The following is a 23,852-nucleotide window of genomic DNA, read 5'->3' as shown; positions in this document are numbered from 1 at the left end:
GCTCATACCTCTGAGGGAGGCCTGCTGCCCTGGAGCAAGTTCCTGTGAGCTGGACAGGGAGAAGTGTTTGACCTCCCTCTCTTTCCTACTCCTCAGCTGTCAAAGACTTCGTGATTGTCCCCCTGCACACCACTCCCGAGACGTCCGTAAAGGAGATCGATGAGCTGGCTGATGTCTACATGGATGTGAAAAGACATTGGAAAGCTGAGGTGTTTGTCAAATTCCCATTTAACGGCCAGAATATTGTTCTCAATGGGATGAGTAACTCCTGGGGGAGTTGTGTGGGCCACCACCAATTTACAGCTCAAATTAGGCCTCTCCTCAGCCCTGGATACCCTTCTTGCTAAACCTGCCCAAGAGAGTCTTAGGAATTCATACACTGTACCCCAACAATGTTGTTGTTGTTGTTATGTGCCGTCGAGTCGGCCCCGACTCTTAGCGACCCCTCCTTGGGTTTCCGAGGCAGTATCACTGCGGAAGTAGGATTGCCCAACCTTCCTTCTGAGGAGTGGTTGGTGGGTTTGAACCTCCAGCCTTCTGGTTAGCAGTCAAGTGCTTTAGCCACTATGCTACCAGAGCTCCCACCCCAACAATAATTGCCCAAATTTAGTAGGTGAATAGATCATGCCAAGGCACTGTTCTGAAGCTTGATATGTACAAATTGTTTCATCTTCCCAATAGCCCCATGAGGTAGGTACTTTTATCATTCTCATTTTGCAAGTGAGAAGGGTAAGGCACAGAGAGGTTAGGAGTCTTTTGATTACAAATGTCATAGCTCAAGCTGGCTCATAAAAACAGAGATTTTTGGCTTGTGTAACTGAAATGTGCAGAAGTAGTTCAGGCACAACTGGATCCAGAGTTCAAACACGGAAACAACTTGCTTTGTCTCTTTTTTTCCATCTCTTGGCCCTCCTTTCCTCTGAGTGGGCTCCCTTCCCAGGCAGCCTCAAGCCTTGGAGTGGCAAGATAGCCACCAGCAGAGCCATATCCTGGGATTGAGTCTCATTGGCTCATATTGGGTCACATGCCCATCCTTGAGCCAATCACTGTGATCAAGGGCTGAGGTGTCTAACTCTGTCAGCTCTACCCAAACCTCATGGACTGAAGTAGAGGAAAGGTGGTTTACCAAGGAACCTTGGAGAGCTGTCCTCAGCAGAAGAGGAAGCACCTTCCATCCTCTAGGCCTGAATGTCCCCATCTGAAAATCAGAGATGCCACTACCCGTGGCTGGAAGGATCTGTGGAAGCCCTCCAGAGTGCTCTTATTCCTCATGCCTCTTTCCTTCTTTTGGGATGTGACTCTAGTAATCCTCCTTCCTCCTGCTCAGTTCTCTGCTTAAACTGTTAAAATGAGTCTAGTGGAATGTGGACACAGTCAGAGCTTGGGCATAGAGAACACAAAGGGTGTACTTCATTGTTTACTTGTAGAGAGCAGGGCAAAAGGAAGACAGATTCATTCATTCCACCTTTAAAGTATTAATTCATCCATCCATTCAACAAGAATTTATTGAGTATCTATTATCTGGAGAGGCACTGTTGGTGTAAAAGTGTATAAGCAGGAAACCCTGTTGCAATGAGAGGCCTTCAGCAAGGCAATTAGGGCTCAGTTCATGCCTTCACCATTTGCCCTTCCAGTTGTGTGGTTTTAAGCAAGTCCTTTAATTCCTGTGAGCCACAGTTTCCTGTAAATCAGGGTAAATGGTCCTTTCTTCCTATTGTTGTGAGATTTAAATTAAACTTTATGAAATACTTAGCACTGGGCCTGGCACATAGAAAATGCTCAGTTAATCATTCCCAGTATGAGTCGAAGCTGCAATCACAGAGGTTTAGGATGACAAGCAGTCCTCAGCTGCTCCCAACCATCACCAAGGTCAAAAAAAGTATTCCTGAAGAAAATGCTAAAGTCAGCAACAGCCCCAAACAATAGCACAAACAAGGAAATCTGACACTTCCTCTGGATTGAACATGTTAAAATCTGTCCCAAAAGCCCTGGAGGGAAAATTCCTTCCAAGATAGAAAATTTCTGTTGGCGGCTTCAGAATGGGGGTAGACAGCTTACAGAATAGCCCCTCTCCTTAGAACCCATCCCCACTGCCTCAATAGACAGAATTTCTGCAGGAAAAAGGGCCAGTTTCAAAATGATGGGAAAGAGAGCAGTTCCAAAGCTATTGCAGACACCACCCAAGTTCATTGTTTCTGTTTGGAAGCAAAAGGCATTGATTCATTCTTATGTTTATATCCTACAGTAGTTAGAACCAGAAGCAAGAGATGTGAGGGAACATATTAACTGGATTCTTCTATCTTCACCTAACTGCACACTGAATTATAGAGAGGCATGGTGACTAAGAACAGGAGGGAAACAACTACAACAAACATCCTTCTCCCCACTAAGATCACCCTCCCGAGTACATAATCACCTGTCAAATGCTCATCAAAACTGTGACTCAGGTGTAAACCATGGCTGCTGCTTCTAAACAGCAAAAAGAAATGAAGACAGACCCCATTGTCTACTGGGTGTGGGAGGTGGAAACATTGCTAGCAGTTTCATTCTAAAGCATTCTGCAACAACGCCCACAAGGTGAGGGTTCCAAACTGTGTTTTCAGAATTTCGTTTTCATGGGTGACTTCAATGCTGGCTGCAGCTATGTCCCCAAGAAGGCCTGGAAGAACATCCGTCTGAGGACTGACCCCAGGTTCATTTGGCTGATTGGGGACCAAGAGGACACAACAGTCAAGGGGAGCACCAGCTGTGCGTATGACAGGTATGAGGCATATGCATGCCAGCCATGCAGTACCTTGGTGTGGATTAGAAAGGGTGCCCCTCTGAGCGGGTGAAGCATTACCAGGGCTCAGAGAGAGAGCAGAGGCAATTAGATTTTAGGACCCTCTCCCAGGTACCATGTGCACTGTTTAAACTGCATGAATCTATTAGTTTCCTAAGGTTGTCATAGCATAGTACCACAAACTGGGTGGCCTAAAATAGAAATTTATTGCCACCCAGTCTGGAGGCTAGAAGTGCAAAAGCAAGGTAATGACAGCACCATGTTCTCTCTGAAGGCTCCCTCCTTGCCTCTTCCTAGCTTCTGGTGATTGCCAGCAATCTTTGGCATTCCTTGGTATGCAGACACATCACTCCAATCTCGCCTCCCTTGTCGGGTTGTGTTTTCCCTGTGTGTTCGTCTCTGTTTTCTCTTCCTATGAGAACACCAGTAACTGGATTGTTGTTGTTATGTGCCGTCGAGTCGGACCCGACTCTTAGCGACCCCTCCTTGGGTTTCCGAGGCGATATCACTACGGAAATAGATTGCCCAACCTTCCAAGTAACTGGATTAGGCCTACTTAATCTAGTATGACTTCATCTTAACTAATCACATCTGCAAAGACCTTATTTCTAAATAAAGTCTCATTCTGAGGTTCCGGGTCGCCATGACTTTGGGAGAACACTAGTATGATGACCATGTGTTGTGGCCCTGTAGTTTAGCAGTGACAAGTACAACCTCTGGGATCTCACAGGCCTGGGTTCAAATCCTGGCTTTACCACTTACTATATCTGTGACCAAGAGGCTTAAGCTCATGTGCCTTCATTTCCTCACTTGTATATGGAGGTTGTAGAAGTGCCTCACTTGTGGAGATGAGGATTAAATGAGGTAACTGTGCTTCTGGCACAGTGCCTGGCACAGAGTAAGTGCTCAGTACATTCCTTAGCTGTTAATAACTTCATCACAGAAACCTCCCACTGTTTATTCACCCAATTCCCTATACTTGGGGTTTTTGGGGATTTGCTATTACAAACAACGCTGCTGTGAACATTCTGCCTAAGCACTTTATGCACATCTTTATAATTCACTCAGGATTAAGCCCAAAGGAGTGGGACCAGTGGATGAAAGGGTATTTACACATTTTTATATGCAAATAATAGCATTATCTTGCACTTGTAGGAGCTCTGGTGGCTTAGTGTCTAAGGCATTTGACTTAACCAGAAGGTTGGCGGTTCAAACCCATTAGCCACTCCGCAAAAGGAAAATGGGGCAATCTAAGTTTGTAAAGATTTACCACCGCAGAAACCCAATGGGGGCCGCTATGAGTCAGTTTGGTTTTTTAGTTTGTACTTGTAGAAGTCCTGGTGGCACAGTGGTTAAGTGTTCAGCTGTTAAGTGTTAAGGTCACCAGATGTGCCAGTCTGCATCTGTAAAGATGACAGTCTTGAAAATCCTATGGGGCAGTTCTACTCTGTCCTATAGGATCTTTGTGGGTTGAAATTCACTCAAAGACAAGGGGTTTTGTTTTGTTCTGGTTTGGTTTGTACTTGTAAGAGCTTGTCTTAGGCTGGGTTCTCTAGAGAAGCAAAACCATTGAAGCTTATATACATATAGAGAGAAAGAGAGAGAGACAGAAATTTATCCCAAGGAAATGACTCACGCAGTTGTAGAGGCTGGCAAGTTCTAAATCCGTGGATAAATGTCAAGCTGGAGGCGTCTCCTGACTCACGAAGCTGCAGGGGCTGATGAATTCAAGATTGGCAGGTAAATCGGCAGATTGTTGCCTCGCAGGCTACGAGGGCAACAATACCAAGGTTGGCAGGGAACACAGCAGGCCACTGGTATAAATCCAGGAACTGGAGATGATGATGGGATCCAAAAGGAACAAAAAGCCAGAGACCTTTCCCCAAGCTTTTCTGTATATACTGGAAAGAGACCACACCCCAAAGGCAACACCTGTTCAACTAATTAGCTGCTCACAGCAGATTCCACATGGAGTTGATTATACCACATCCAATCTCATCATGGGGAATAACTACATCCAGCTGTCAAGCTACTCAAAGCCATGCCCCAGCCAAGTTGACACACAACCTTAACTACGACAGAACTCTTTGGAGATTTTAAGTAGCAAACACTAGTGATCTGCACTGCTCCCCCCCAAAACCCCCAACAGCAGAGACTACAGAAAGGGAGGCCCTAGAAGCCCTGGTCCCATGGTGGCTGTGTTCCCCTGAACTCACCCTGCTTACAGAGACAGCGTGAGATAGCCATCTGCGATAGCACAGTTCTCACTTCTCAAGTTTTGAGGTCTGGCTTTCATTTCCACCCTATGACCTCCTTTGTTCCTCTTAGAGCTTTTGGGGCTGCTGTTCTGCTGTTTCCTTTGCAGAAGTCATTATTCCAGCTCTCAAAAGTAGAAACAGCCCTAGCACTGGGGACTGCAGAATCAAGGTGGTAAGTGACAGGAGAGTCAGCTGCCGGTCTGTCTTCTCCCCACCCCCACCCCCATGTTGGAGATGGCCTCTCAGCCACTCACACAAACCAGTGTATGACCTTGGGCAGGTCAGCTTCCTTCGTTGGCTCCTCCCCTGGCAAATGAGAAGGGGGTCACCAAAAATAGTGATGCAGAAGAGTAGTTCATCACAAGGAAAGTTCATCACAAGTTCACACTCAATCAAGTCAGGTGGGGAAACAGTGCAAAAAAAAAAAAAAAGTGCTCACTGAAAGGAACTTGGTTTTATACAAGTGTATGTCAAAGAATGGTGGGATTATATGTGATTCTTTTAAAAATACACCTATTTTTTAGAGCAGTTTTAGGTTTACAGAAAATATAGAGAGTTCCTATATGCTCATATTCCCATATACTGTGATCTGGATAAGTGTCGAGAGGCGGGAACCTGGAGAGTGGACCCACAGCACACGCATAACTAGAGGAAGTCAGAAACTGCGAAGGGGTAAGGGGGAGTTCAACCTACAGTATTCTTTGCTATCTAGGTCTCAAAAAACAACTCTTAACAAATTTCCAACATGCTGTGAGGAGTTTACTTTCTGCTTGAGTTCAAAGTTAACCATAGCGTGGATAGCAAATATGGAAACCCAAAACCCAAAACCAAACTCATTGCCATTGAGTCAATTCTGACTCACAGTGACCCCATAGGACAAAGCAGAACTGCTACATAGGGTTTCCAAGGCAGTAATCTTTACGGGAACAGATAGATCTTTTTACCCTGGAGTCACTGGTGGGTTCAAACAATCAACTTTCTAATTACCAGCCAAGTATTTAACCACTGACCCATTGGGGCTCCTCAGAACCCAAAAGAATCAGGTGTGATTCTCCTTGTCTTTCTCTGTCACAGTCAGTTGGGGCTACACAGACCCAGGCTCCATCACCCACCTTGTGATACTTTCAAGTCTATGTTCCCAACACTACAGTCCATGAGTATCCCTCTCACACTTGTCATCACTATATACCACCCACACTCTCATTTTTCTTTATGCTTTTCTTTAAATCTATTCATTTCCTACTGGAACAAATTATTTTTAAAATGAAACTTCATTATTAAGTAAGTAAGAAAACAGTACCATTGAATACTGTTTGAAATGGAAGGTTTAAAAAAAATAATAATAACTCACTGCCATCAAGTCAACTCCAACTCATAATGACCCCTCCTTGTGTTTCCAAGGCAGTATCTCTGTGGAAGTAGATTGCCCAGTCTTCCTTCTGAGGAGTGGCTGGTGGGTTTGAACTGCCAGCCTTCTGGTTAGCAGTCAAATGCCTTAGGCACTATGCCACCAGAACCCTGGTGAAAACCAAACAATGGTAAATTCTGCCTTAGTTCTCCTGTCTGCAGAATGCTCAGAGGTTGTGACCTGCTCTCTCTTTGTGAAATGGTAGCTTGGGGAGATATAAACACAAGCCAACCCCTATCTGAGAATTGCTCCATGAGCTAATCATGAAAAATGAAAAATAAATGGTAAAGGAACAACATTCTCAGTATGCAAGTCATTGTTGGGTAAGGTGATGTCTTAGTCTCCTGGGGCTTCCATAATGTACCACAGAGGCTTATATGAACATCAATTTATTGTCTCACAGGTCTGGAGGCTTGAGGTCTGAATCAATGTGTTGGCTAGGCCACGTTCCTTCCAAAATCTCCAGGGAAAGATCCTTTCTTGACTCTCCCACTTCTGGTTGCCCCAGGCATTGCTTGGCTTGCAGATGTTTCTTCACATGGCTCTCCTTCCTCTTTCTGGCACTGTGTCTCTTCTACTTTTTTATAAAGATACCACTCACATTGAATTTGGATCCACTCTGGCCACATGCTAACTAAACTGATAGTATCTTCAAAGACCCTATTTCCAAACAAGATCACTTTCATAAGTAACAGGACTTTAACAAATCTTTTGTGGGGACACATTCAACTCATAACATGTAGTGTCCATGTAAAATCTTCTCTTATACCACCAGAGGTAGAGCTCTGTCAGCTGTCACTCCCACCATCATCACTACCACTGTCATCACTGTCACCTTCATCACTGCCACCACTCAACCCTGCCACGTGAGGCAGCAGGAGGAAGCAGCACTTATGGTTTTCATCTTCATGAGAGGATCTTGTTCCACAGGAAACAACCAGCAATAACAAGGCTCCAATAATACCCTAATGATTCGGGGGTCACTAACTGCACTGGGAAACACTGGCCTTGTACCCATAGGGCCACAGCATGGGCTAATCCTATTTAGCAATCTTAAGCCCTGCTCTGTAGGCTAGACGCTAAGCCAAGTCTAGAGCACCATATGGAAGGGCCAAAAAAAACCAAACCTGTTGCAATTGAGTCAATTCCAACTCACAGTGACTCCATGTGTTACAGAATTACTCCGTAGGATATTTGTGGCCATAATCTTTACAGAAGCAGATCTCCAGGACTTCCTTCCATGGTGCTGCTGGGTATGTTCAAACTGCCAACCTTTCAGTTCATAGCCAAGAGCAAACAATTTGTGCCACCCAGGGACCTTGAAAGGGCCAGGGCCAGAGGCTCAGCCAATTCCAGCTGCTGACACAGACCTTGCTTTATCTTAGAAATTGGCAAGTGGACTAACATGACCGTTTTCCCTTCCTTTGCTCCAGGATTGTTCTTAGAGGACAGGAGATTGTTAACTCTGTTGTTCCCAACTCAAACAATATCTTCAACTTCCAGGAAGCTTATGAGTTGACTGAAGAGGAGGTAAGGTTGCTATCTTGTTTTTCTGTCCAGTGGCTTGGAAAGATAGATTGGTGTCATTCTTTAAGGTCATCACTGAAAACACAAGATTGGGCCACTGGACCTAAAATTTTAATCCCTATGATTCTGTGATGTGAGCACCTGCCTAAATTTCTGATTGAGTTGGTCCAGCTTACCTGTGTGGGTACTATTGGGTGACTTACCTGTGTGGGTACTATTGGGTGACTTTGAAAGATGTTGATGATACTTCCCTGAGTCTGAATTTGCTCATCACCAGAATGAGAACATTTGCTCCATAAATAATCCCCCCAGACATCTCTTAGTTCCCAAGGCTATCTCCCTTTTTCCCTTGCAGGCCTTAGATGTCAGTGACCACTTTCCAGTTGAATTTAAACTACAGTCTTCAAGGGCCATCACCAACAGCAAAAAATTGGTTTCTCTAAAGAAGAAAAGAAAGGGCAAAAGATCCTAGACACAAGAATACAATTTTATTAACCCTTTATTGCCTCTAAATAAACAGCTTTAACAAATATACACTGCTCCCTGCGCTCAGGAAACAAGACTGGTCCGACTGCTTTCATCTTTCAACTTGAATTTAATCTCAGTTGAGTCAAATTGGGAGGAGAGTCTTCTGTCAGCCCTGCTAGGGTCCATACCTCCCTAAATTGTCCAAAAGGAAACCAAATGAAGACTTTCACAGTCCAAAACGATGGTCTGCAGGCCCTGAGCTAGAGCTCTGTCAGCTGTCACCGCCACCATCATCACTGCCACTGTCATCATTGTCACCATTGTCACTGCCACCGCTCAACCCTGCCACGTGAGGCAGCAGGAGGAAGCAGCACTCACTCTTTTTATCTTCACGAGAGAATCTTGTTCCACGGGAAATGACCAGCAATGCCAAGGCTCCAATAATACTCCAATGATTTGGGGGTCACTAACTGTTTTAGAGATCTACCTCTCCTCTCTGAGGTCAGATCCCATCATGCCTCACAGGATGAAAGATAAAGGCCACTCCCACCTGCCTCCAAAGTGTCCTTCACCATCTCAGCCAGCTCAGTAACCACCAGTGTCATCCTTTGAAATACTGTTCTGACCACATCCCACTCCACCGCTACCCCCTGCTTCTAAATCCTGCAGGGGTTCCCATCACAGTCTGGATCAAGCCTGGAGACTTGGGAGACCCATGAGGGTCTCTATTACCTGGTATCTCATGTCAGCCTCCCTTCCTGCCAGCCTCCCACCTTGTACTTTAGGCTCCAGCAGCACTTCCTATTCCTGCACACCCCATGCCATCCCTCCCTCTAGGCTTTGGCTCTGCCATATGTACCCCACCCTATCTTAGAAGCCTGAGTGGGGTAACCCTTAGCCTGCACATATGCCATTCCTCTATTGTAGCATTCACCACACCAAGGCCAGTATTAGGGCTCCTTGGGGATCCCTGTGACAAAAGCCCAGTTGGCTGGCAAGAATCAGGGATTTTGTTATATTTCTGTAACCAAAGAGGCTTGTGGGAGACCAGCAACAGGGCACCATTTTACCTGTAACCAAGGTGCCCATTTTGTTTGTTTTCTCTTATACTGTTTCTTTGTTTAAGTAGTACTCCAACATGGTGAAATATGCAAACAGTTGGCGTTTGCACTTACCCAGAGGCACCTTGGAAGACAGGCCTAGTGATCTTCTTTCAAAAGGTCACAGCCTTGAAAATTCTATGAAGCAGTTCTACTCTGCACACATGGGGATGCCATGAGCCTGAGCCAACTGGATGGCAACTGGTTTTGTTTTACCAAAGAATAGACAGGGAAAGGAATGCCCCACCCTGGCCCTACTCCCCGACACCCCAGTGCCCTTTCTCATTAGCCATCCCTCTTACCAGCTTATGTGATCTTCCAGTGAGAGTCCATGCAAAAAGAAGCACCATATGTAACCTAAACAAATAAAGTATAGCCTACCATATCCATAAGTCTACTCCTTGCTTCTTTCTCCTCACATTTCCCAGACAATGTGCATTTTGACACAAAAGAGAGAGAGATTGTTGGCTTGTCTTTTTTTTTTTTTTTTTAATTATGTAGTATCTGACTGAGGGAATAAACTCAAAAGCAGGGTCCTGCTTAAGCAGGGGGAAACCGCCTTACCTCGGCATCCAATTACCCTCAGAGGTCCTGTTGGGATTCTTGTTGCCTCTCACAGGTCTTACTGAGAGGGGGGCATTGCCAAGGCTGCTGAGACTTCTGTCACCCCCTCTTCTGAGGCTAGGGTCACTGTCCCAGGAAACTTTCCAGTTTCCAAGGTCCAAGATGGTCAAGCAGGCAATTTACAAATGAGATTATTCTGGAAGGAGAGGTTCATCCTTCTGCTCCATGCACAAAACCCTGCCAGCCAGCAGGGCTGGGATGAGAGCCCTGGCCACTGGGCTTGGGACTCTGTGCTGCTTGCACAAGCTGGACCAGATACTAAACAAGCCAGTCTGTGACTCTGACCTACTTCTGCCACCCTGCAGTTTCCTCAGTGACTGCAAATTCTTCTGTCTCTTCCCAGGGGCAGGTGACTGAAGGGACAGGCATCTGCCAAGCATAAGGCAACAGAGGTGGGCTGCTTCTCACTGTCCAGAGTATAATGGGGCTGCAAACATCCTCTCATCCCTCTGGGTCACCTGGCCTGACTTGGGGAGGGAATTCTTGTGACCTTTGGGGAATGGGAAAGTAACCTGGCCATCGCCATTCTGTCAGTGTCCACAGGGTTCTAGACATGTTTTGTCCAGAGTGACTAAAACTTAGGGTATACCAGAATCCCAGGGAACCAGTTAACATGCAGATCTCTAAGCTTCAGGCCTCCAGAGTCTGTGTCAGGGGGCTTGCAGTAGAGCCCAAGAACCTGCATTTTTAAAAGCCCCTCCACATCCCAGGTGATTCCAATGCATGTGATCTGAGGACCACTCCCCTATTCCTTCCTCCTCAGGTATAAAGAGATGGGCTGACTTTGGGACCACACTCTAGACTACCTACTAGCTGTGGGACCTTGAGCAAGTTACATACCTTCAGTTTCTTAATCTGTACAATGGGGACAATAAATTAATCAACTCATAGGTAACTTTAAATTAACTACTACATGTCAATGCTAAGAACCTAGTAAGTACTCAGTAAATGGTTGCTTGGTAAACTACAGGGTCAGCCAAAAAGAAAAAAACCCTTAACAAGATGGAATGACACATTGACTGCAACAGTGGGCTTAAACATAGCAACAGTTGTGGGGACGGCACAGGACTGGGCAGTGTTTCTTTCTGTTGTACATAGGGTCACTGTGGGTTGGAACCTCAATGGCACCTAACAACAACAGCATATTTTTTATTAGCAGAACTTGTTTGGTCAAAGGGTAGGCCACTTAAGTCTTTGGGTGCAAACTGCTCTCATGTAGAATAAATGTTTGCCATGTAACAGATTGTGCCAAAGCTCTGGTTCCTTATCATTCATCACAGTATGCTGGCAAGTGAGCCTTGAGAAACGAAGACACCCTTGCTTTCAGCAATTGTTATATCTTCTTCCATGTCCACACATCTTTCTTGCCACAAACACAGAAGCACTCCCCGGTTCTCTTTACCTTGTCCCTGCCACAGGTGTACAACCTGTATTTTTAACAAGCCCCAGACTGGCTCTTCTAATCTTGGGCCAGAGAAGCCATATATAAAGGGCAGTTGCCAAACTAGAAAGGGTGACAATGGATGAAGAGAAGGGCAATGTACCAAATGTGAGTGAACAATATGGCAGCATTGAGGATGAGAAAGACATAGAGAGGTACACGGGAGGTACAGACAACAAATATGAACCCTTTTGCATATATAGTACTGATTTCTCAGTGAAGGCAAACATGGGTATATGGATGGATAGATAGGTGAACAGGCTAAACGATTAGGTATATCTATGAAATGGGGAGTGTATCTAAGATCATATATAGGGTTGGCAGACAATGGTCCTATAAGTTTATGTGAATGATCAGAATTCCCAGGTGTATAGTAGAGTTGACAAGGGGAAGGTTGGGGTCACTGCTTGGTCACAACCAGCTACCCAGAGCGACCGAGCAGTTGATCCTGTGGGCTTGGGATCATAGTCCCGGGGGACATCAAGCTCAATTGGCATAACATACTATACAAAACATTGTTCTACCTCCTACTTTGGCGAGTAGCGACTGGAATCTTAAAAGCTAGCAAGCTGCCATCTAGATGCAACGATGGGTCTCTCCTTGTCAAGAGCAAAGAAGAAAGAAGAAAACTAAAATTAATGGAAACAATCAGTCCTAATGACTGGTACACCATCCAATCTGCAACCTATACAACTATGAGACCAGAAGAACTAGATGGTGCCCGGCCACCACTGTCATCCACTTGGAAGGGATGTAGGAGACCCTGGATAGAGAGGGAGAACAATGTGGAACACAACTCAAAATCATTTGGAAGGAAAAAAATAAAAGATGGTGGGGACCAGGTTTGCTGGTCCAATAGAGCGTGGTAGAACCACTGAGACTATGGCCCCTAGCTGCCCTTTAGGTCTGGAATTGAACCCACACCTGTGGTTTCCAACCAAAGTACAGGCATGTGAGTTAAACATTTACCTCAAGTAGACACACGCTCTGGAGAGAACAATCATGGGAGAAGGAAGGGCTGCTTATGCACAGGGAGACAGCTCAGGGCGCAGAAGAGTATGGAGGGATGGACACTGGGAAGAGGTAACTATGGGGAGGAAGTGGGAGGGGAGCTGTTGCATTGTGGTAAACTGTGGTCAATGACATGAGACAAAGTATATGTGAACTGCTGTATGGAAAGCGAATTTGCTCTCCCAAATCACAATAAATAATAAATTAAAAAAAAAAAAAAAGAAAAGAAAAGAAAAGGTAACAAACTGGAGGGCATGTTCCTCCTCCTTCCTGGAATGAGAAAAAGGCACCCAGCCCAGACGGATGTATGGCTGGAGGCAGAGCTGTTGAGAAGCTCATACTGCATCAGCTTCTGACTGTCCCAGTCAGGCACCCGAATAGTCCCCAGTGCAGAGGCCATAATGAGAACCAGCATTCCTGTGTCACCCACAGGCCACATCTTGAAGGAAGAGTGGGTGGTCATACCATGGGACACCAGAGGACCAACATTCAAGCTGAGGAAATGCAGGAAAAACAGGAGTGCATAATTATGAGGTGCACAGGGGGAGGGTTGCAGGGTAGGGAGGGGAGGAGACTGGGTTAGGGTTGGACATGGCGAATGGGGAATGAAACTAAATGTATGCATGATGTTGAATGTAAAACAAGCTCTTAAAATAATAATAATAATAAAAGAGTGGGTGGTCATAGTCCCATGGGACCCCTGGCCCCATGTCTTCAAAGCTCTGGATTCAGGAAGGTACTGAAATTAAGTAAAACTAAGAGAATTTCAAGGGAATAAGGATGTGTGCATGAGAACGGGTGTATGTGCACTCATAAGTATATACACAAACATCCACTCATTCTTCTGTGAAAGGGCTTGGGAAACAGTGAGTATTCAGGATGAGACAATAGCTGGATGACTGCTTGGTTCCCTAATGGGTAAAACAAAGCTGCAGACAAAAACCAGGCCTCGTGGGGCCAAGGGCAAAGGTAGCTACGCTGGTTCAGTTACCAACCTCTGTTTGATAACATCAGCAGTCTCTTCGCTTGGTCTACCCACTTACAGTCTTGTCTCTTCTAATCTGTTCTCCTCCCAACCACCAGAGTGACTTTTCTAAAATGCAAATCTCATCCCCCTCATCAAATCTCTTCACCTGCCTAAAACCCTCAATGGCTCCTCATTTCCCCTGGATAAAGACCCAATGCCTTACTATGGCCTACAAGGCCCTATATTTCTTGACCTTCACTGACATTTCCAACACCATTTTCAACTACTCTGTATGCTCTTGCCATACCATTTAGTTCCTCTATTCTCCATACTCACTCCTGTCTCTGGGCCTTTGCACATGCTGTTCCTCCTGGATCACTTTTTTCCTCCATTCACTTAGCTATTTCTTCTCATATTTCAAAACTCAGCTTAAACTTTTCTCAGGCAAGGTTAGACGCTGCCTGACCAGAGTCTCAGCTGTTTTGGGATCTTCAGTTACATCTTCCCACGGTGTTCTGTACTTCCCCTTCCTCACCCATATCACATGCGCAATTACTTGCCCAATGTCTATCCCCTCTCCAGCCTACAACCTTCACAACAGCTTCATCTTGTTGTTGTTGTTGGCCCCGACTCATAGCGACCCCTCCTTGGGTTTCCGAGGCAGTATCACTACGGAAGTAGGATTGCCCAACCTTCCTTCCGAGGAGTGGCTGGTGGGTTTGAACCGCCAGCCTTCTGGTTAGCAGTCAAGTGCTTTAGCCACTATGCTACCAGAGCTCCTTTCATCTTCTTAGTCATAGATTTTCATTAAATTAATTAAATCCAGGGTGCACTGGCTATGCACCTTCAAGAGTCATCTTTTTGTTTTTCTTTTAAAGAAAAAATATATTTGAATAAAAAGCAGCAAAGATTGGATAGTAGAATTCTTGTAACTCTTCTTTTAGAAACCTTTCCTTAGGGAAACACCTAACTTAAAGGTTGGGAGTGATTTTTGTAGGTACAAATCCGCAACTAAGAGCAAAGAGCGCCCTCTAGTGTATCAAAGTTTCTCAAAGATTGAAACCAAACCAAACTCACTTGGGTTTCTGAGGCAGTACCTCTACGGAAATAGATTGTCCAACTTTCCTTCCGAGGAGTGGCTGGTGTGTTTGAACTGCCAGCTTTCTGCTTAGTAGTCAAATGCCTTAGGCACTACGGCACCGGAGCTCCCTCTCAAAGACTGGAAGGATGTAAAACAAGAAGGCACACCAGAGACACAGAAAGGAAAACCTTAAAACCCAACTAAAGGGGCAAAGTGTAGAACCAAGTTTCAAAAGCTCATGGACCCCAGACTTTCTGGAGCCATGGAGGCTAGACCATCCCCTGAGGCTATTGCCCTGAGATGATCTTTAAACCGTAAACCAAAAGTACCCGCTGAAGTCTTCTTCAAAGCAAACAGTAGTTTAACTTAACTGGTAAAGAATATCTGCCTTGAACACTGTGCTGTTTCAAGATCTATCTTTATGGGATCAAACTGACAACAGCAACTCGAAAGATTACAGGAAATATAGGGGGCAGTGAGTTTGTGTCAACGGGGGAGGAACAACTCAGGAAAGGAGTGTAAGAACGGTTGCACAACCTGCAGAAAGTGATCAATATCAATGAATTGTACATGTAGAAATTATTGAGTTGTATATTTTACTGTGCATGTATATTCTCAACAACAAAATAATAATTAAAAAACAGCTAAAAGTAAAAACCTCACTATAATTCCTGAACTTGCCCTCTCCCTTCCTGCCTTCAGGAACACATGCTGTTCCCTCTGCCCTGAGTGTCCCTCTCCACCTTGCCCCACTTCCCTCCAAGCCTAAAGTCCCCTCTCCTCAGGTGTAATGCTTACACAGCCTTCAAATGTCTATGCAAATCTCCCCTCTCTAAGACAACTGTTCCAGTCTTGTTCTCTCTCTCTCTCTCTCTCTCTCACTTGTATACACACACACACACACCACCTGTCCCTTGAGTCCCGCCACCTGGCACAAGTCCACGTTCTTGCTTCATATGAGTTCCTGGATGGCAGGAGGGAATATGTGTTACTCATTTGCAAAAACTCCTTCTGCTGATCCTTTGTTCTCTGGGGAAACCCTGAAAGTGTCATTTTATTTTTCTGACTTATTTACTTTGAGATTCCTGCTTGTTCTAAGATAGTTTCATAGAGGTTACAACTGAAAAGATCCTTAAAGAAAACAACAGTAAATAACAGCTGCCATTTGCCAAGATGTGCTCTGTGCCAGGCTATGCTCCAAGAAAGCCTGACATACTCTACCCTATTCAGTTCCAACCACAGTGCTTAGAGGTAAGTTCTGTTGTCTTCTCCTATTTCTAGTTTAGGAAACTAAGCCTCAGAGAAGTTAAGCAACTTGCTCAACATTACACAGCTAGTAAGTACAGGAGTCCAGGGCCACCTTATACATTAAGTATAATAAGCACCAGTGCCTAGGCCCATAGTACATGTAGGGACAATAAGTGTTTAATTTCTTTAAAAATCAGATGGAAAAAAAATAATATATATTAATATGTTATTGTTGCTGGGTACCATTGAGTCAATTTCAACTCATAGAGACCCTAGTGTGACAGAAATGAACAACCGCCTCATGGGTTTGTTTGTTTTTTTTTTTTTAATGGAAGCAGATCACCAGGTCTTTCTCCTGGGGAGCTGACGGGTAAGTTCGAACAGCCAACTTTTTGCTGAGCATGTGAGCATTTAACCATTGCATCATCAGTCTTCCTAATATTAATAGACTTGTCTTTATATCAATGCAATTGTAAAACATAATTTCTAATATATATATATATATTTTTTTTTTTTTTTTTAATGGAGGAAGGGGCCCTCATATGAAGACAAAGGTACCAAGGACTCCCAAAAGTCATAGCGTGGCCCTGGTGGAGTCAAGAATTCGTATCCAAGTCGGTCTGCCTCCAAAGTCCATGTTTTTACTACTTTCTAGTCTAACTCCATTTTATAGATGAGGAAATTGAGGTTCAAAGCCACACACCAAGCAGGTGGCAGAGCCAGGCCAAGAATTCTGGTTTCCAGTGATGAAGCAAGGAGCCTTGGTGGCTCAGTGGTTAAGCATGCAGCCCACCAGCTGCTCTGTGGAAGAAAGATGTAGTAGCTGTCTGCGTCTGTGAAGAAACTCTACAGGGGCAGTTCAACTCTGTCCTATAGATCCTGGTGAGTCGGAATAGACTCCTTGCCTTTAGGTTTGCAGATTTTTTGGAAAGGGGCCAGCTACCACACCACATGGTCTGACAGCACCACCTGGTGGTTTTGTTAGAGAACTTCCCTTTCATCAAAGAGTGAAACCCGAGAAAGATGGACCAGAGAAGTGATGGTCGCACACCCTCTCTGGGCTGTTGTCACAACGTGCACTTCCTCTCTCCCTCTCTCTCTCTCTTTCTCTCTCTCTCTCACACACACACACTCCTCCTGGGCCCAAATGAAGTGACAAAGCCAACCCCCTGAGATAATATTTGTAAAGTATAAAAAAGAGTGAAATAATTTTTCTTTTATTAAATAATATTTAATAAATTTTATTTATATATTGTTTATATACTATATATATTTAGGGAGTTGTGGTAGCAGGAGCTCTGGTAGTGTAGTGCCTGAGGCATTTGACTGCTAACCAGAAGGCTAGTGGTTCAAACCCACCAGCCACTCCTCGGAAGGAAGGTTGGACAATCTACTTCCGTAGTGATACCTCCTCCGAAACCCAAAGAGGGGTTGCTATGAGTCAGGATGGACTCAGTGGCAGTGAGTTTGGGGTTTTTTTAATATAAATATATATATTATATTTATATACTATAATCCCATATAATATATAGAATAAATACATATAATTATATATTATATGGCACATAACAAATGTTTAATAAATTTATTAAATAATAAAGATATTAAATAATATCTTTTATTTAATCAGGGGTCGGCAAACTATACTCTGGGTCAAATCTGGCTGTTTTTGTAAACAAAGTTTACAAAACTTTATAAATAAATGTGGTGTTGTTGTTGTTGTTGTGTGCCATTGAGTCGGTCCCGACTCATAACGACCCCTCCTTGGGTTTGCAAGGCAGTATCACTACGGAAGTAGATTGCCCAACCTTCCTTCCGAGGAGTGGCTGGTGGGTATAAACAAATGTAATTAATTTATTTAATAATAAAGCTGGACAGACAGGCTGGCTATGCTCATTCATTTATGTTTGTCTGTAGCTGCTTTTATGATGGCAGAGCTGAGTACTGGAGACCTGATGGCCCACAAGGCTAAAAGTGTTTTCTAGCTGGTTGTTTACCTAGAAAGTTTGCTGGCCCCTGATTAACTCAGTATATCCAATTTGGTCATTTCAACATATAATCCAATACAAAAAAATTATTAGTGGGATATTAGAGATTTATTTTATCATACTAAATCCTCAAAATCTGGTGTGTCCTTTGTATTTGTATAGAGCATGTCCCAATTTGGACGAGCCACATTTCAAGTGTTTGGTGAACACACAGGCTCATGGCTACCAAACTGGATAGTGTGGGCTTAGAACAGTACCCAACACACACCAATCATCATATGTGTTCATAAAATACATACATAAATAAATTTCTCAACACTTCTCAGCCAGGTTCCCAGAGAGCAAGAAGCCCTAATGTCCTAGGACATCTCCTGCTTATAATGAATCAACTCCTTCCCCATGCATCTACAAAACTGTTAGCTGCCTACCATCCTTGAGAGAATCAAGAAAATGGTGACTCCCTAGCATTAAATTTTCTTGCAAAATTCTAAGAAAGCCTGCCCTAGTGGCATCCTGTCCTCTTCTAAGCTTAGTGCAGACCTGCTGCTGCTGCAAAAAGAAAAGGAAAGAGAAGTAAAATTAAACCAGGTGCCATCAAATCTACTCCAATTCATGGCAACCCCACTGTGTTGGAACAGAATCGTGCACGATACGGTTTTCAGTGGCTGCTTTTTCTAAATAGAGCAACGGGCTTTTCTTCCAAGGCAGTTCTGTGTGGACTTGTACAGCCAACTTTTGCGTTACATGCCGGGTGCTTAATCGTTTATGCCACTCAGGGACTTTATTACTGCTAGAGACACTTATAAAACTAATATAATTCACATGTAGTGAGCCAAGCTCTGTGCTAAGTGCTTTCTGACCATTGTATGTTTAATGACCACCGTGATTCCCTCAAGAAGCATGCTGAGCTTCAGTGTTGACTTAGGTGCCTCCTCTGTGCTCCAAAGGGGTCCTCCTTCCCATATCACAGCCTTTTGCACTTCATCCTGTGAATTCCAACAGGGTGTGTGCCCTGATATGTCACAGGAGGCCAGCCAGGCCTGGCCCACAGGAACTGCTTGATCAACATTTTGTTACATCTAATCAAATGCAATCAAATGACCCCAGAGAATTCCAGGGGGCCATCTTGTATTTGATTAGATTCAGCCAGTATTTATTGAGCACCTGTGGGAGCTCTGGTGGTGTAATGCCTAAGGTATTTGACTGCTAACCAGAAGGCTGGTGGTTCAAACCCACCAGCTGCTCCTCGGAAGGAAGATTGGGCACTCTACTTCTGTAGAGACATTGCCTCAGAAACCCAAAGAGCAGTTGCTATGAGTTGAATTGATGCTATAGCAGTGAGTGTGGTTTGTTTGTTTTTTGTGGTGAGCAAGGCTGCCCTGGAGGTTCCAGGATGCCCACACTCACCCATTTGTCCTTACTCACCTTCAGTGTCTTGCTGATTCTCATTAAAGAGCTGTCTGAAAGTTGATAAGGAAAAGTCAAGCAAGTTGGTTCAACTCACAGTTTAAGTAACCTAGCTCTTCTGTGCAATTTCAGGCTATGACATAGGCCAGGAGAGACCTGAGAAACTACTAGATATGACCTTCCTAGGAGCTCTTAGTTTGCCCAACTCTTACTCTGGCCATTCCAAAGCACTGCTCTTGTGACTGGGTGGAGGTGGAAGAGGACCACAGTGTCCTGATTAAGCAATGTGTGTGACGAACATCTTGGTTTTAGAAACAGCTGCATGGGGGTGACTATTTAGGCCCCATTTGTGCCTGAGGTTGTCTAAGCAATGAGATGCCTTGTGCACCAATGCTGGGTGAGCCTCGATGGACAATCATTTGACATGTCTGGGATTCTGAGAGAGACTTTTCCCCGAGGAGAAGAAGGCCTGTCAAGACGGCCCCAGTAATGAAGGCTTAGTAACTGAAAGGGAAGGGACTTCTGAGTTCAGGGTAGTGGCTGAGCCTTGAATCTACCCTAAAGCAGCTACAGGACATATCAGGCATTATGGCAAAAACAGGCTACCTGTTCATGAACCCTCTCTTTTCCTCTTCCTGGGTACATGGTTACACAACATTCCCTAGCCTTGTCAATAGTAAATGAGGTCTTGTGACTTGTTCTCTCCAAAAGAATAGGACACATGTCTCCCTCCAGGCCCAGGTGGTTAAAAGTGGGTGTGTTCTCCAACATTTAGGGTACAATGAGCTTCTGTTAATGGTGTGGAAAAATTCGGGACTGGTGATAGTTGAACAACATGATGAACACAGTTAACATCACTGAACTGTACATGTGAAGATTGTTGAAATGGGAAATATTTTGTTACCTATATATTTACCACAATAAAAAGGGGAAAAAAAGGTGTGGATGTGTTCTCACCACACTCTGTCTTCCTGGGTCTCCTGGTTGGATGTACAGGATTCAGAGAAGGACCTTGAGGTCCTTAGGGATGGCAGAGTCACCAGATGGGAGGAGTCTAGGTCCTCAAATCAGCCTGTGGAAGATCACCCACAGAAAATCAGAGTGGACTGCAACATAAAACACAAATCTTTATTGGTTTAAACAACTGGGATGTAGGGGGTATTTGATACAGCAGAGGGGCAGCCCTGATTAATGCATCATCTTAGAGTGAGAGAAGGTGAACATGAAAATGGAAACTACTTTCCTAAACTCTGCAATTCCTTGGGAGCAAGCAACTCCACAATGGATCCCTTCAACAGAATGGAAAGAAATAAAGGGCAGGGAGATATTCTCCCCACTCAGCACCTTAAAGATTCAGTGAGTTTCCTTTCCTCCCCCAGGGCTGTACGTGGAGACACCATCACTCAGGAAAGCAGCATGGTGTTTGGGTGCCCCATATCATGCTGGTGGGTGTGGGGATGGGGTATCTTCAAGGAGCCGAGGTTTTTAGGAGATGCAAGAACCAAGAGAGGAGTCCTTAAATCCCAGAGGTTCACCCACATGGGTCCCACTCATGGCCATGCTCAGCAAAGGGCGGTGGAGGGCTATATACAGAAGGTGAAGGCAAAGCGACAGGCAGGGCTCAACAGAACAAAGCGTGGGGGAAGTCCAGCTGCCAACGTCTGGACGGTCCAGCTGGATAACGAGGACAGGAAAGGAGCAGCTGAAGGGCTCCATCCTCAGCTGCAGTTACATGAGTTGGTCTATGCATAAGGAGGTGGGAAGACACCACTTTTGAGGTAAAAGATCTTTGTGATAGGCTGGGACTTGCCGTAAGTTGGAGCCTTGATGTCCTTCATGGAATCCTCTGGAACACAGCAGAGGCCTGGGTGAGTAGTGGTCACACTTCTCCTGCCAGCCCTGCCCCACTCATAGTGCTGATGGTCAGCAGGGACACCTACAATGGCTCTGGTTGTTGAAATACTGAAGTACTTCTGTGCCAGTTATGAATAGCTGCTGCCCCAAGAGCCCCCAACACCTCCCTTAGCACCCTCAGACCATCCTATAACTAAAGGCTAATGTCTGGCACAGCATACAGACCTTAAAACTCTACTTTGACATCACGGCCAGCAACTGTTCTGATGAGTAGCCTCCTGTCATTCCAATTGCTAAATATTTTGACGCCACCCCTTCCCCTATCCCAAGCATACTCTGCCCTAGCAGCTCTCTCCTTATCACCTAGGGATACCCCATCCATTTCATTGCTCCTCAGTAAGTACCTCCAGGGGCCCCCCAAGGCTGAATTAGCTCCCCAAATGCCCATAGCTGAAAACCTTGCCTGTTGAACCAATGACAACCCACCCCCATTGCCATCAAGTTGATTCCAACTCATAGTAACCCTACAGGACAGAGTAGAACTGCCCCATAGGGTTTCCAAGGCTGTAAATCTTTACAAAAGCAGACTGCCTCATATTTCTCCTGCTGGCTGGTAGGTTCAAACTGCTGACCTTTTGGTTAGCAACCAGATGCTTTAACCATTGTGACACCAGCATTCCTCGAACCAATCATAATAGTGATAAGAATTCCAGCTACCATTTCTTGAGTATTTACTATGTACCCAGGACTACATGGGTGCTTTAAGATATGTAAAAGGGCATTTTTGGCTGATGCAGCTGGGGCACAGACAATGCCTTCAATCCCTCTTTCCCATGTCTGTTTGTACCCACTGGGATGACAACAGCCTTGTGTGTAACTGTGGTGGTGACAAGGGAGGACTGCACAGCAGGTGGTCTGCCATCTGTTCCCCCACCGGGTCCTGAACTGGGTTTGGGTTGGGGATGTGAGGTCAGAACTTTAAAGAATGTTCCAGAGATTCTATGTGCAACTGTGGGCTTAAGCAGAGCCACTATGGAGGAGAAGAGTCTCCCCACCTCTACACAAAACTGGCCCTACCCTAGTGACCGGAGAGCACCCTGTCAGCTCCCTGGAATGGGCATGGGTGTACCAATGGTTGAACTGCTGAATAAAATACAAGACACCTAGTTGAATCTGAATCTAATAGACAATGAATCATTTTTCAGTATATGTCCCATATATCAAATGGGATGTACTTCTACTAAAAAATTGTTTATCAGGAATTCAAATTTAAATGAGCAGCCTGTGTTTTCTTTGGTTAAACCTGATGGAGGCTTCACATGAGCATAGGGCCGTGGGCCTGGAGCAGGAGGAACATGGAAGATGCTGCATGGTGCCCAACTGAAAATCACTCTGTGGACACAGGCAGCAGGTTCTTCTTATGAGAATCCTATGCCATAGATACTACTCAGGGCTCTGCTCCAATGTTCCTTCCTCAGTGGATCTTCCCTCATGACTCTGTCTACCACAGCAGCCCTCTCAGGCTTGATCCTTGTCACAGGATCTTAAATTTTTTGCTGCAATCCCAGGTGCCTGTGAACATGACTATGTTTGGAAACAGGGTCTTTGAAGATGTTGTCAGGTTAACATAAGGTCACTGAGTGGGTCTTAACACACTGGTGTCCTTCTAAAAGTGGAGAAGATACAAAGAGACAGATACAGAGGCAAGACAGCCGTGTGAATCTCTATCTATAAGCCAAGGAATGCCAGGGGATACCAGAAGCTCAGAGACAAGGAAGGATCCTCCCCCTGCAGCCTCTCAGGAATTTTGTAAGGATACTTCCTGTTCAAGATGCTTTCTCTTTCCCACCTGATTTCCCCAAAATTCTGTGACAGAAGAAGGCAAGTGCTATTTTGTCTCCACTTTTCAGATGTGGAGACTGAGGTCCAGAGAGGTTAAGATTCCTGCCCAAGATCACTCAACTCAGAAGAAGTGGAGCCAGAACTTGAACTCAGGCTTTCTGATTCCAAATCAAGGTCTCTATGCCTGTAGCATAGTGCCTAAGGTACTTGACTGCTAACCAGAAGGCTGGCGGTTCAAACCCACTAGCTACTCCTCAGAAGGAAGATGGGGCAATCTACTTCCGTAGTGATACTGCCTCGGAAACCCAAGGAGGGGTTGCTATGAGTCGGGTCCAACTCAACAGCACTTAACAACAACAATGCCCAGCCCATATTCATTCATTCATCTGTTCATTCATTCCACAGTCACTGAGTACCAGCCCCAAAGTGAGAGCTAGGAGAGCGTTAACAAAGGTAACTAAGAAGTCCTGGGCCCAAAGAGTGTACCAGGCCAAACACATATTCAAGAAATTGTGATTCAGTGGGCCCCATGCTTTTGAGGACTCAAAAAGTTGTGGACGCACAACTAATTGCCTGGAGAACTCTTGGAAGACTTCCTAGAGGAGGTGACATTTGAAAGTTAGCCAGGCAGAGCGAGGGGTAGGAGTGAACATTTCATGAGGCACAACCAGAAGGATCCAAGGCCTAGAAGTGTGAAGGTCCTGGCCTGTTTGGGGGATGGGGAGCAGATACAGTGTGCTGATGAGTGAGGGGGAGTGGAGAAAGAGGACGGGGCCTGCCTGCCAAAGGCCTGAAGTGGCAAGATGGCAGTGGCCCTTACCCAGGTGCCAGCCGTACTCCCAGGAT

General features: G+C 45.1%; 1 protein-coding gene across 1 annotated transcript in view; it reads left to right on the top strand.

Moving 5' to 3' along the window:
- The window catches only part of DNASE1L3 (deoxyribonuclease 1 like 3), a 37,555-nt gene extending 29,108 nt beyond the window's left edge, over positions 1 to 8,447 (top strand). The window contains exons 4-7 of the mRNA XM_007937276.1: positions 97 to 209; positions 2,604 to 2,761; positions 7,882 to 7,978; positions 8,331 to 8,447. Coding sequence (XP_007935467.1) covers positions 97 to 209; positions 2,604 to 2,761; positions 7,882 to 7,978; positions 8,331 to 8,447 — 485 coding nt within the window. The remainder of the gene's footprint in view (positions 1 to 96; positions 210 to 2,603; positions 2,762 to 7,881; positions 7,979 to 8,330) is intronic.
- Positions 8,448 to 23,852: the final 15,405 nt, after the last annotated feature.

The sequence above is a fragment of the Orycteropus afer genome, unplaced genomic scaffold, assembly GCF_000298275.1.
Source record: "Orycteropus afer afer isolate SDZICR_OR568_19922 unplaced genomic scaffold, OryAfe1.0 scaffold00041, whole genome shotgun sequence".
NCBI lineage: Eukaryota > Metazoa > Chordata > Mammalia > Tubulidentata > Orycteropodidae > Orycteropus > Orycteropus afer.
The sequence above is the reverse complement of the archived record's forward strand: the minus strand, read 5'-3'. Positions and strand labels throughout refer to the sequence as shown.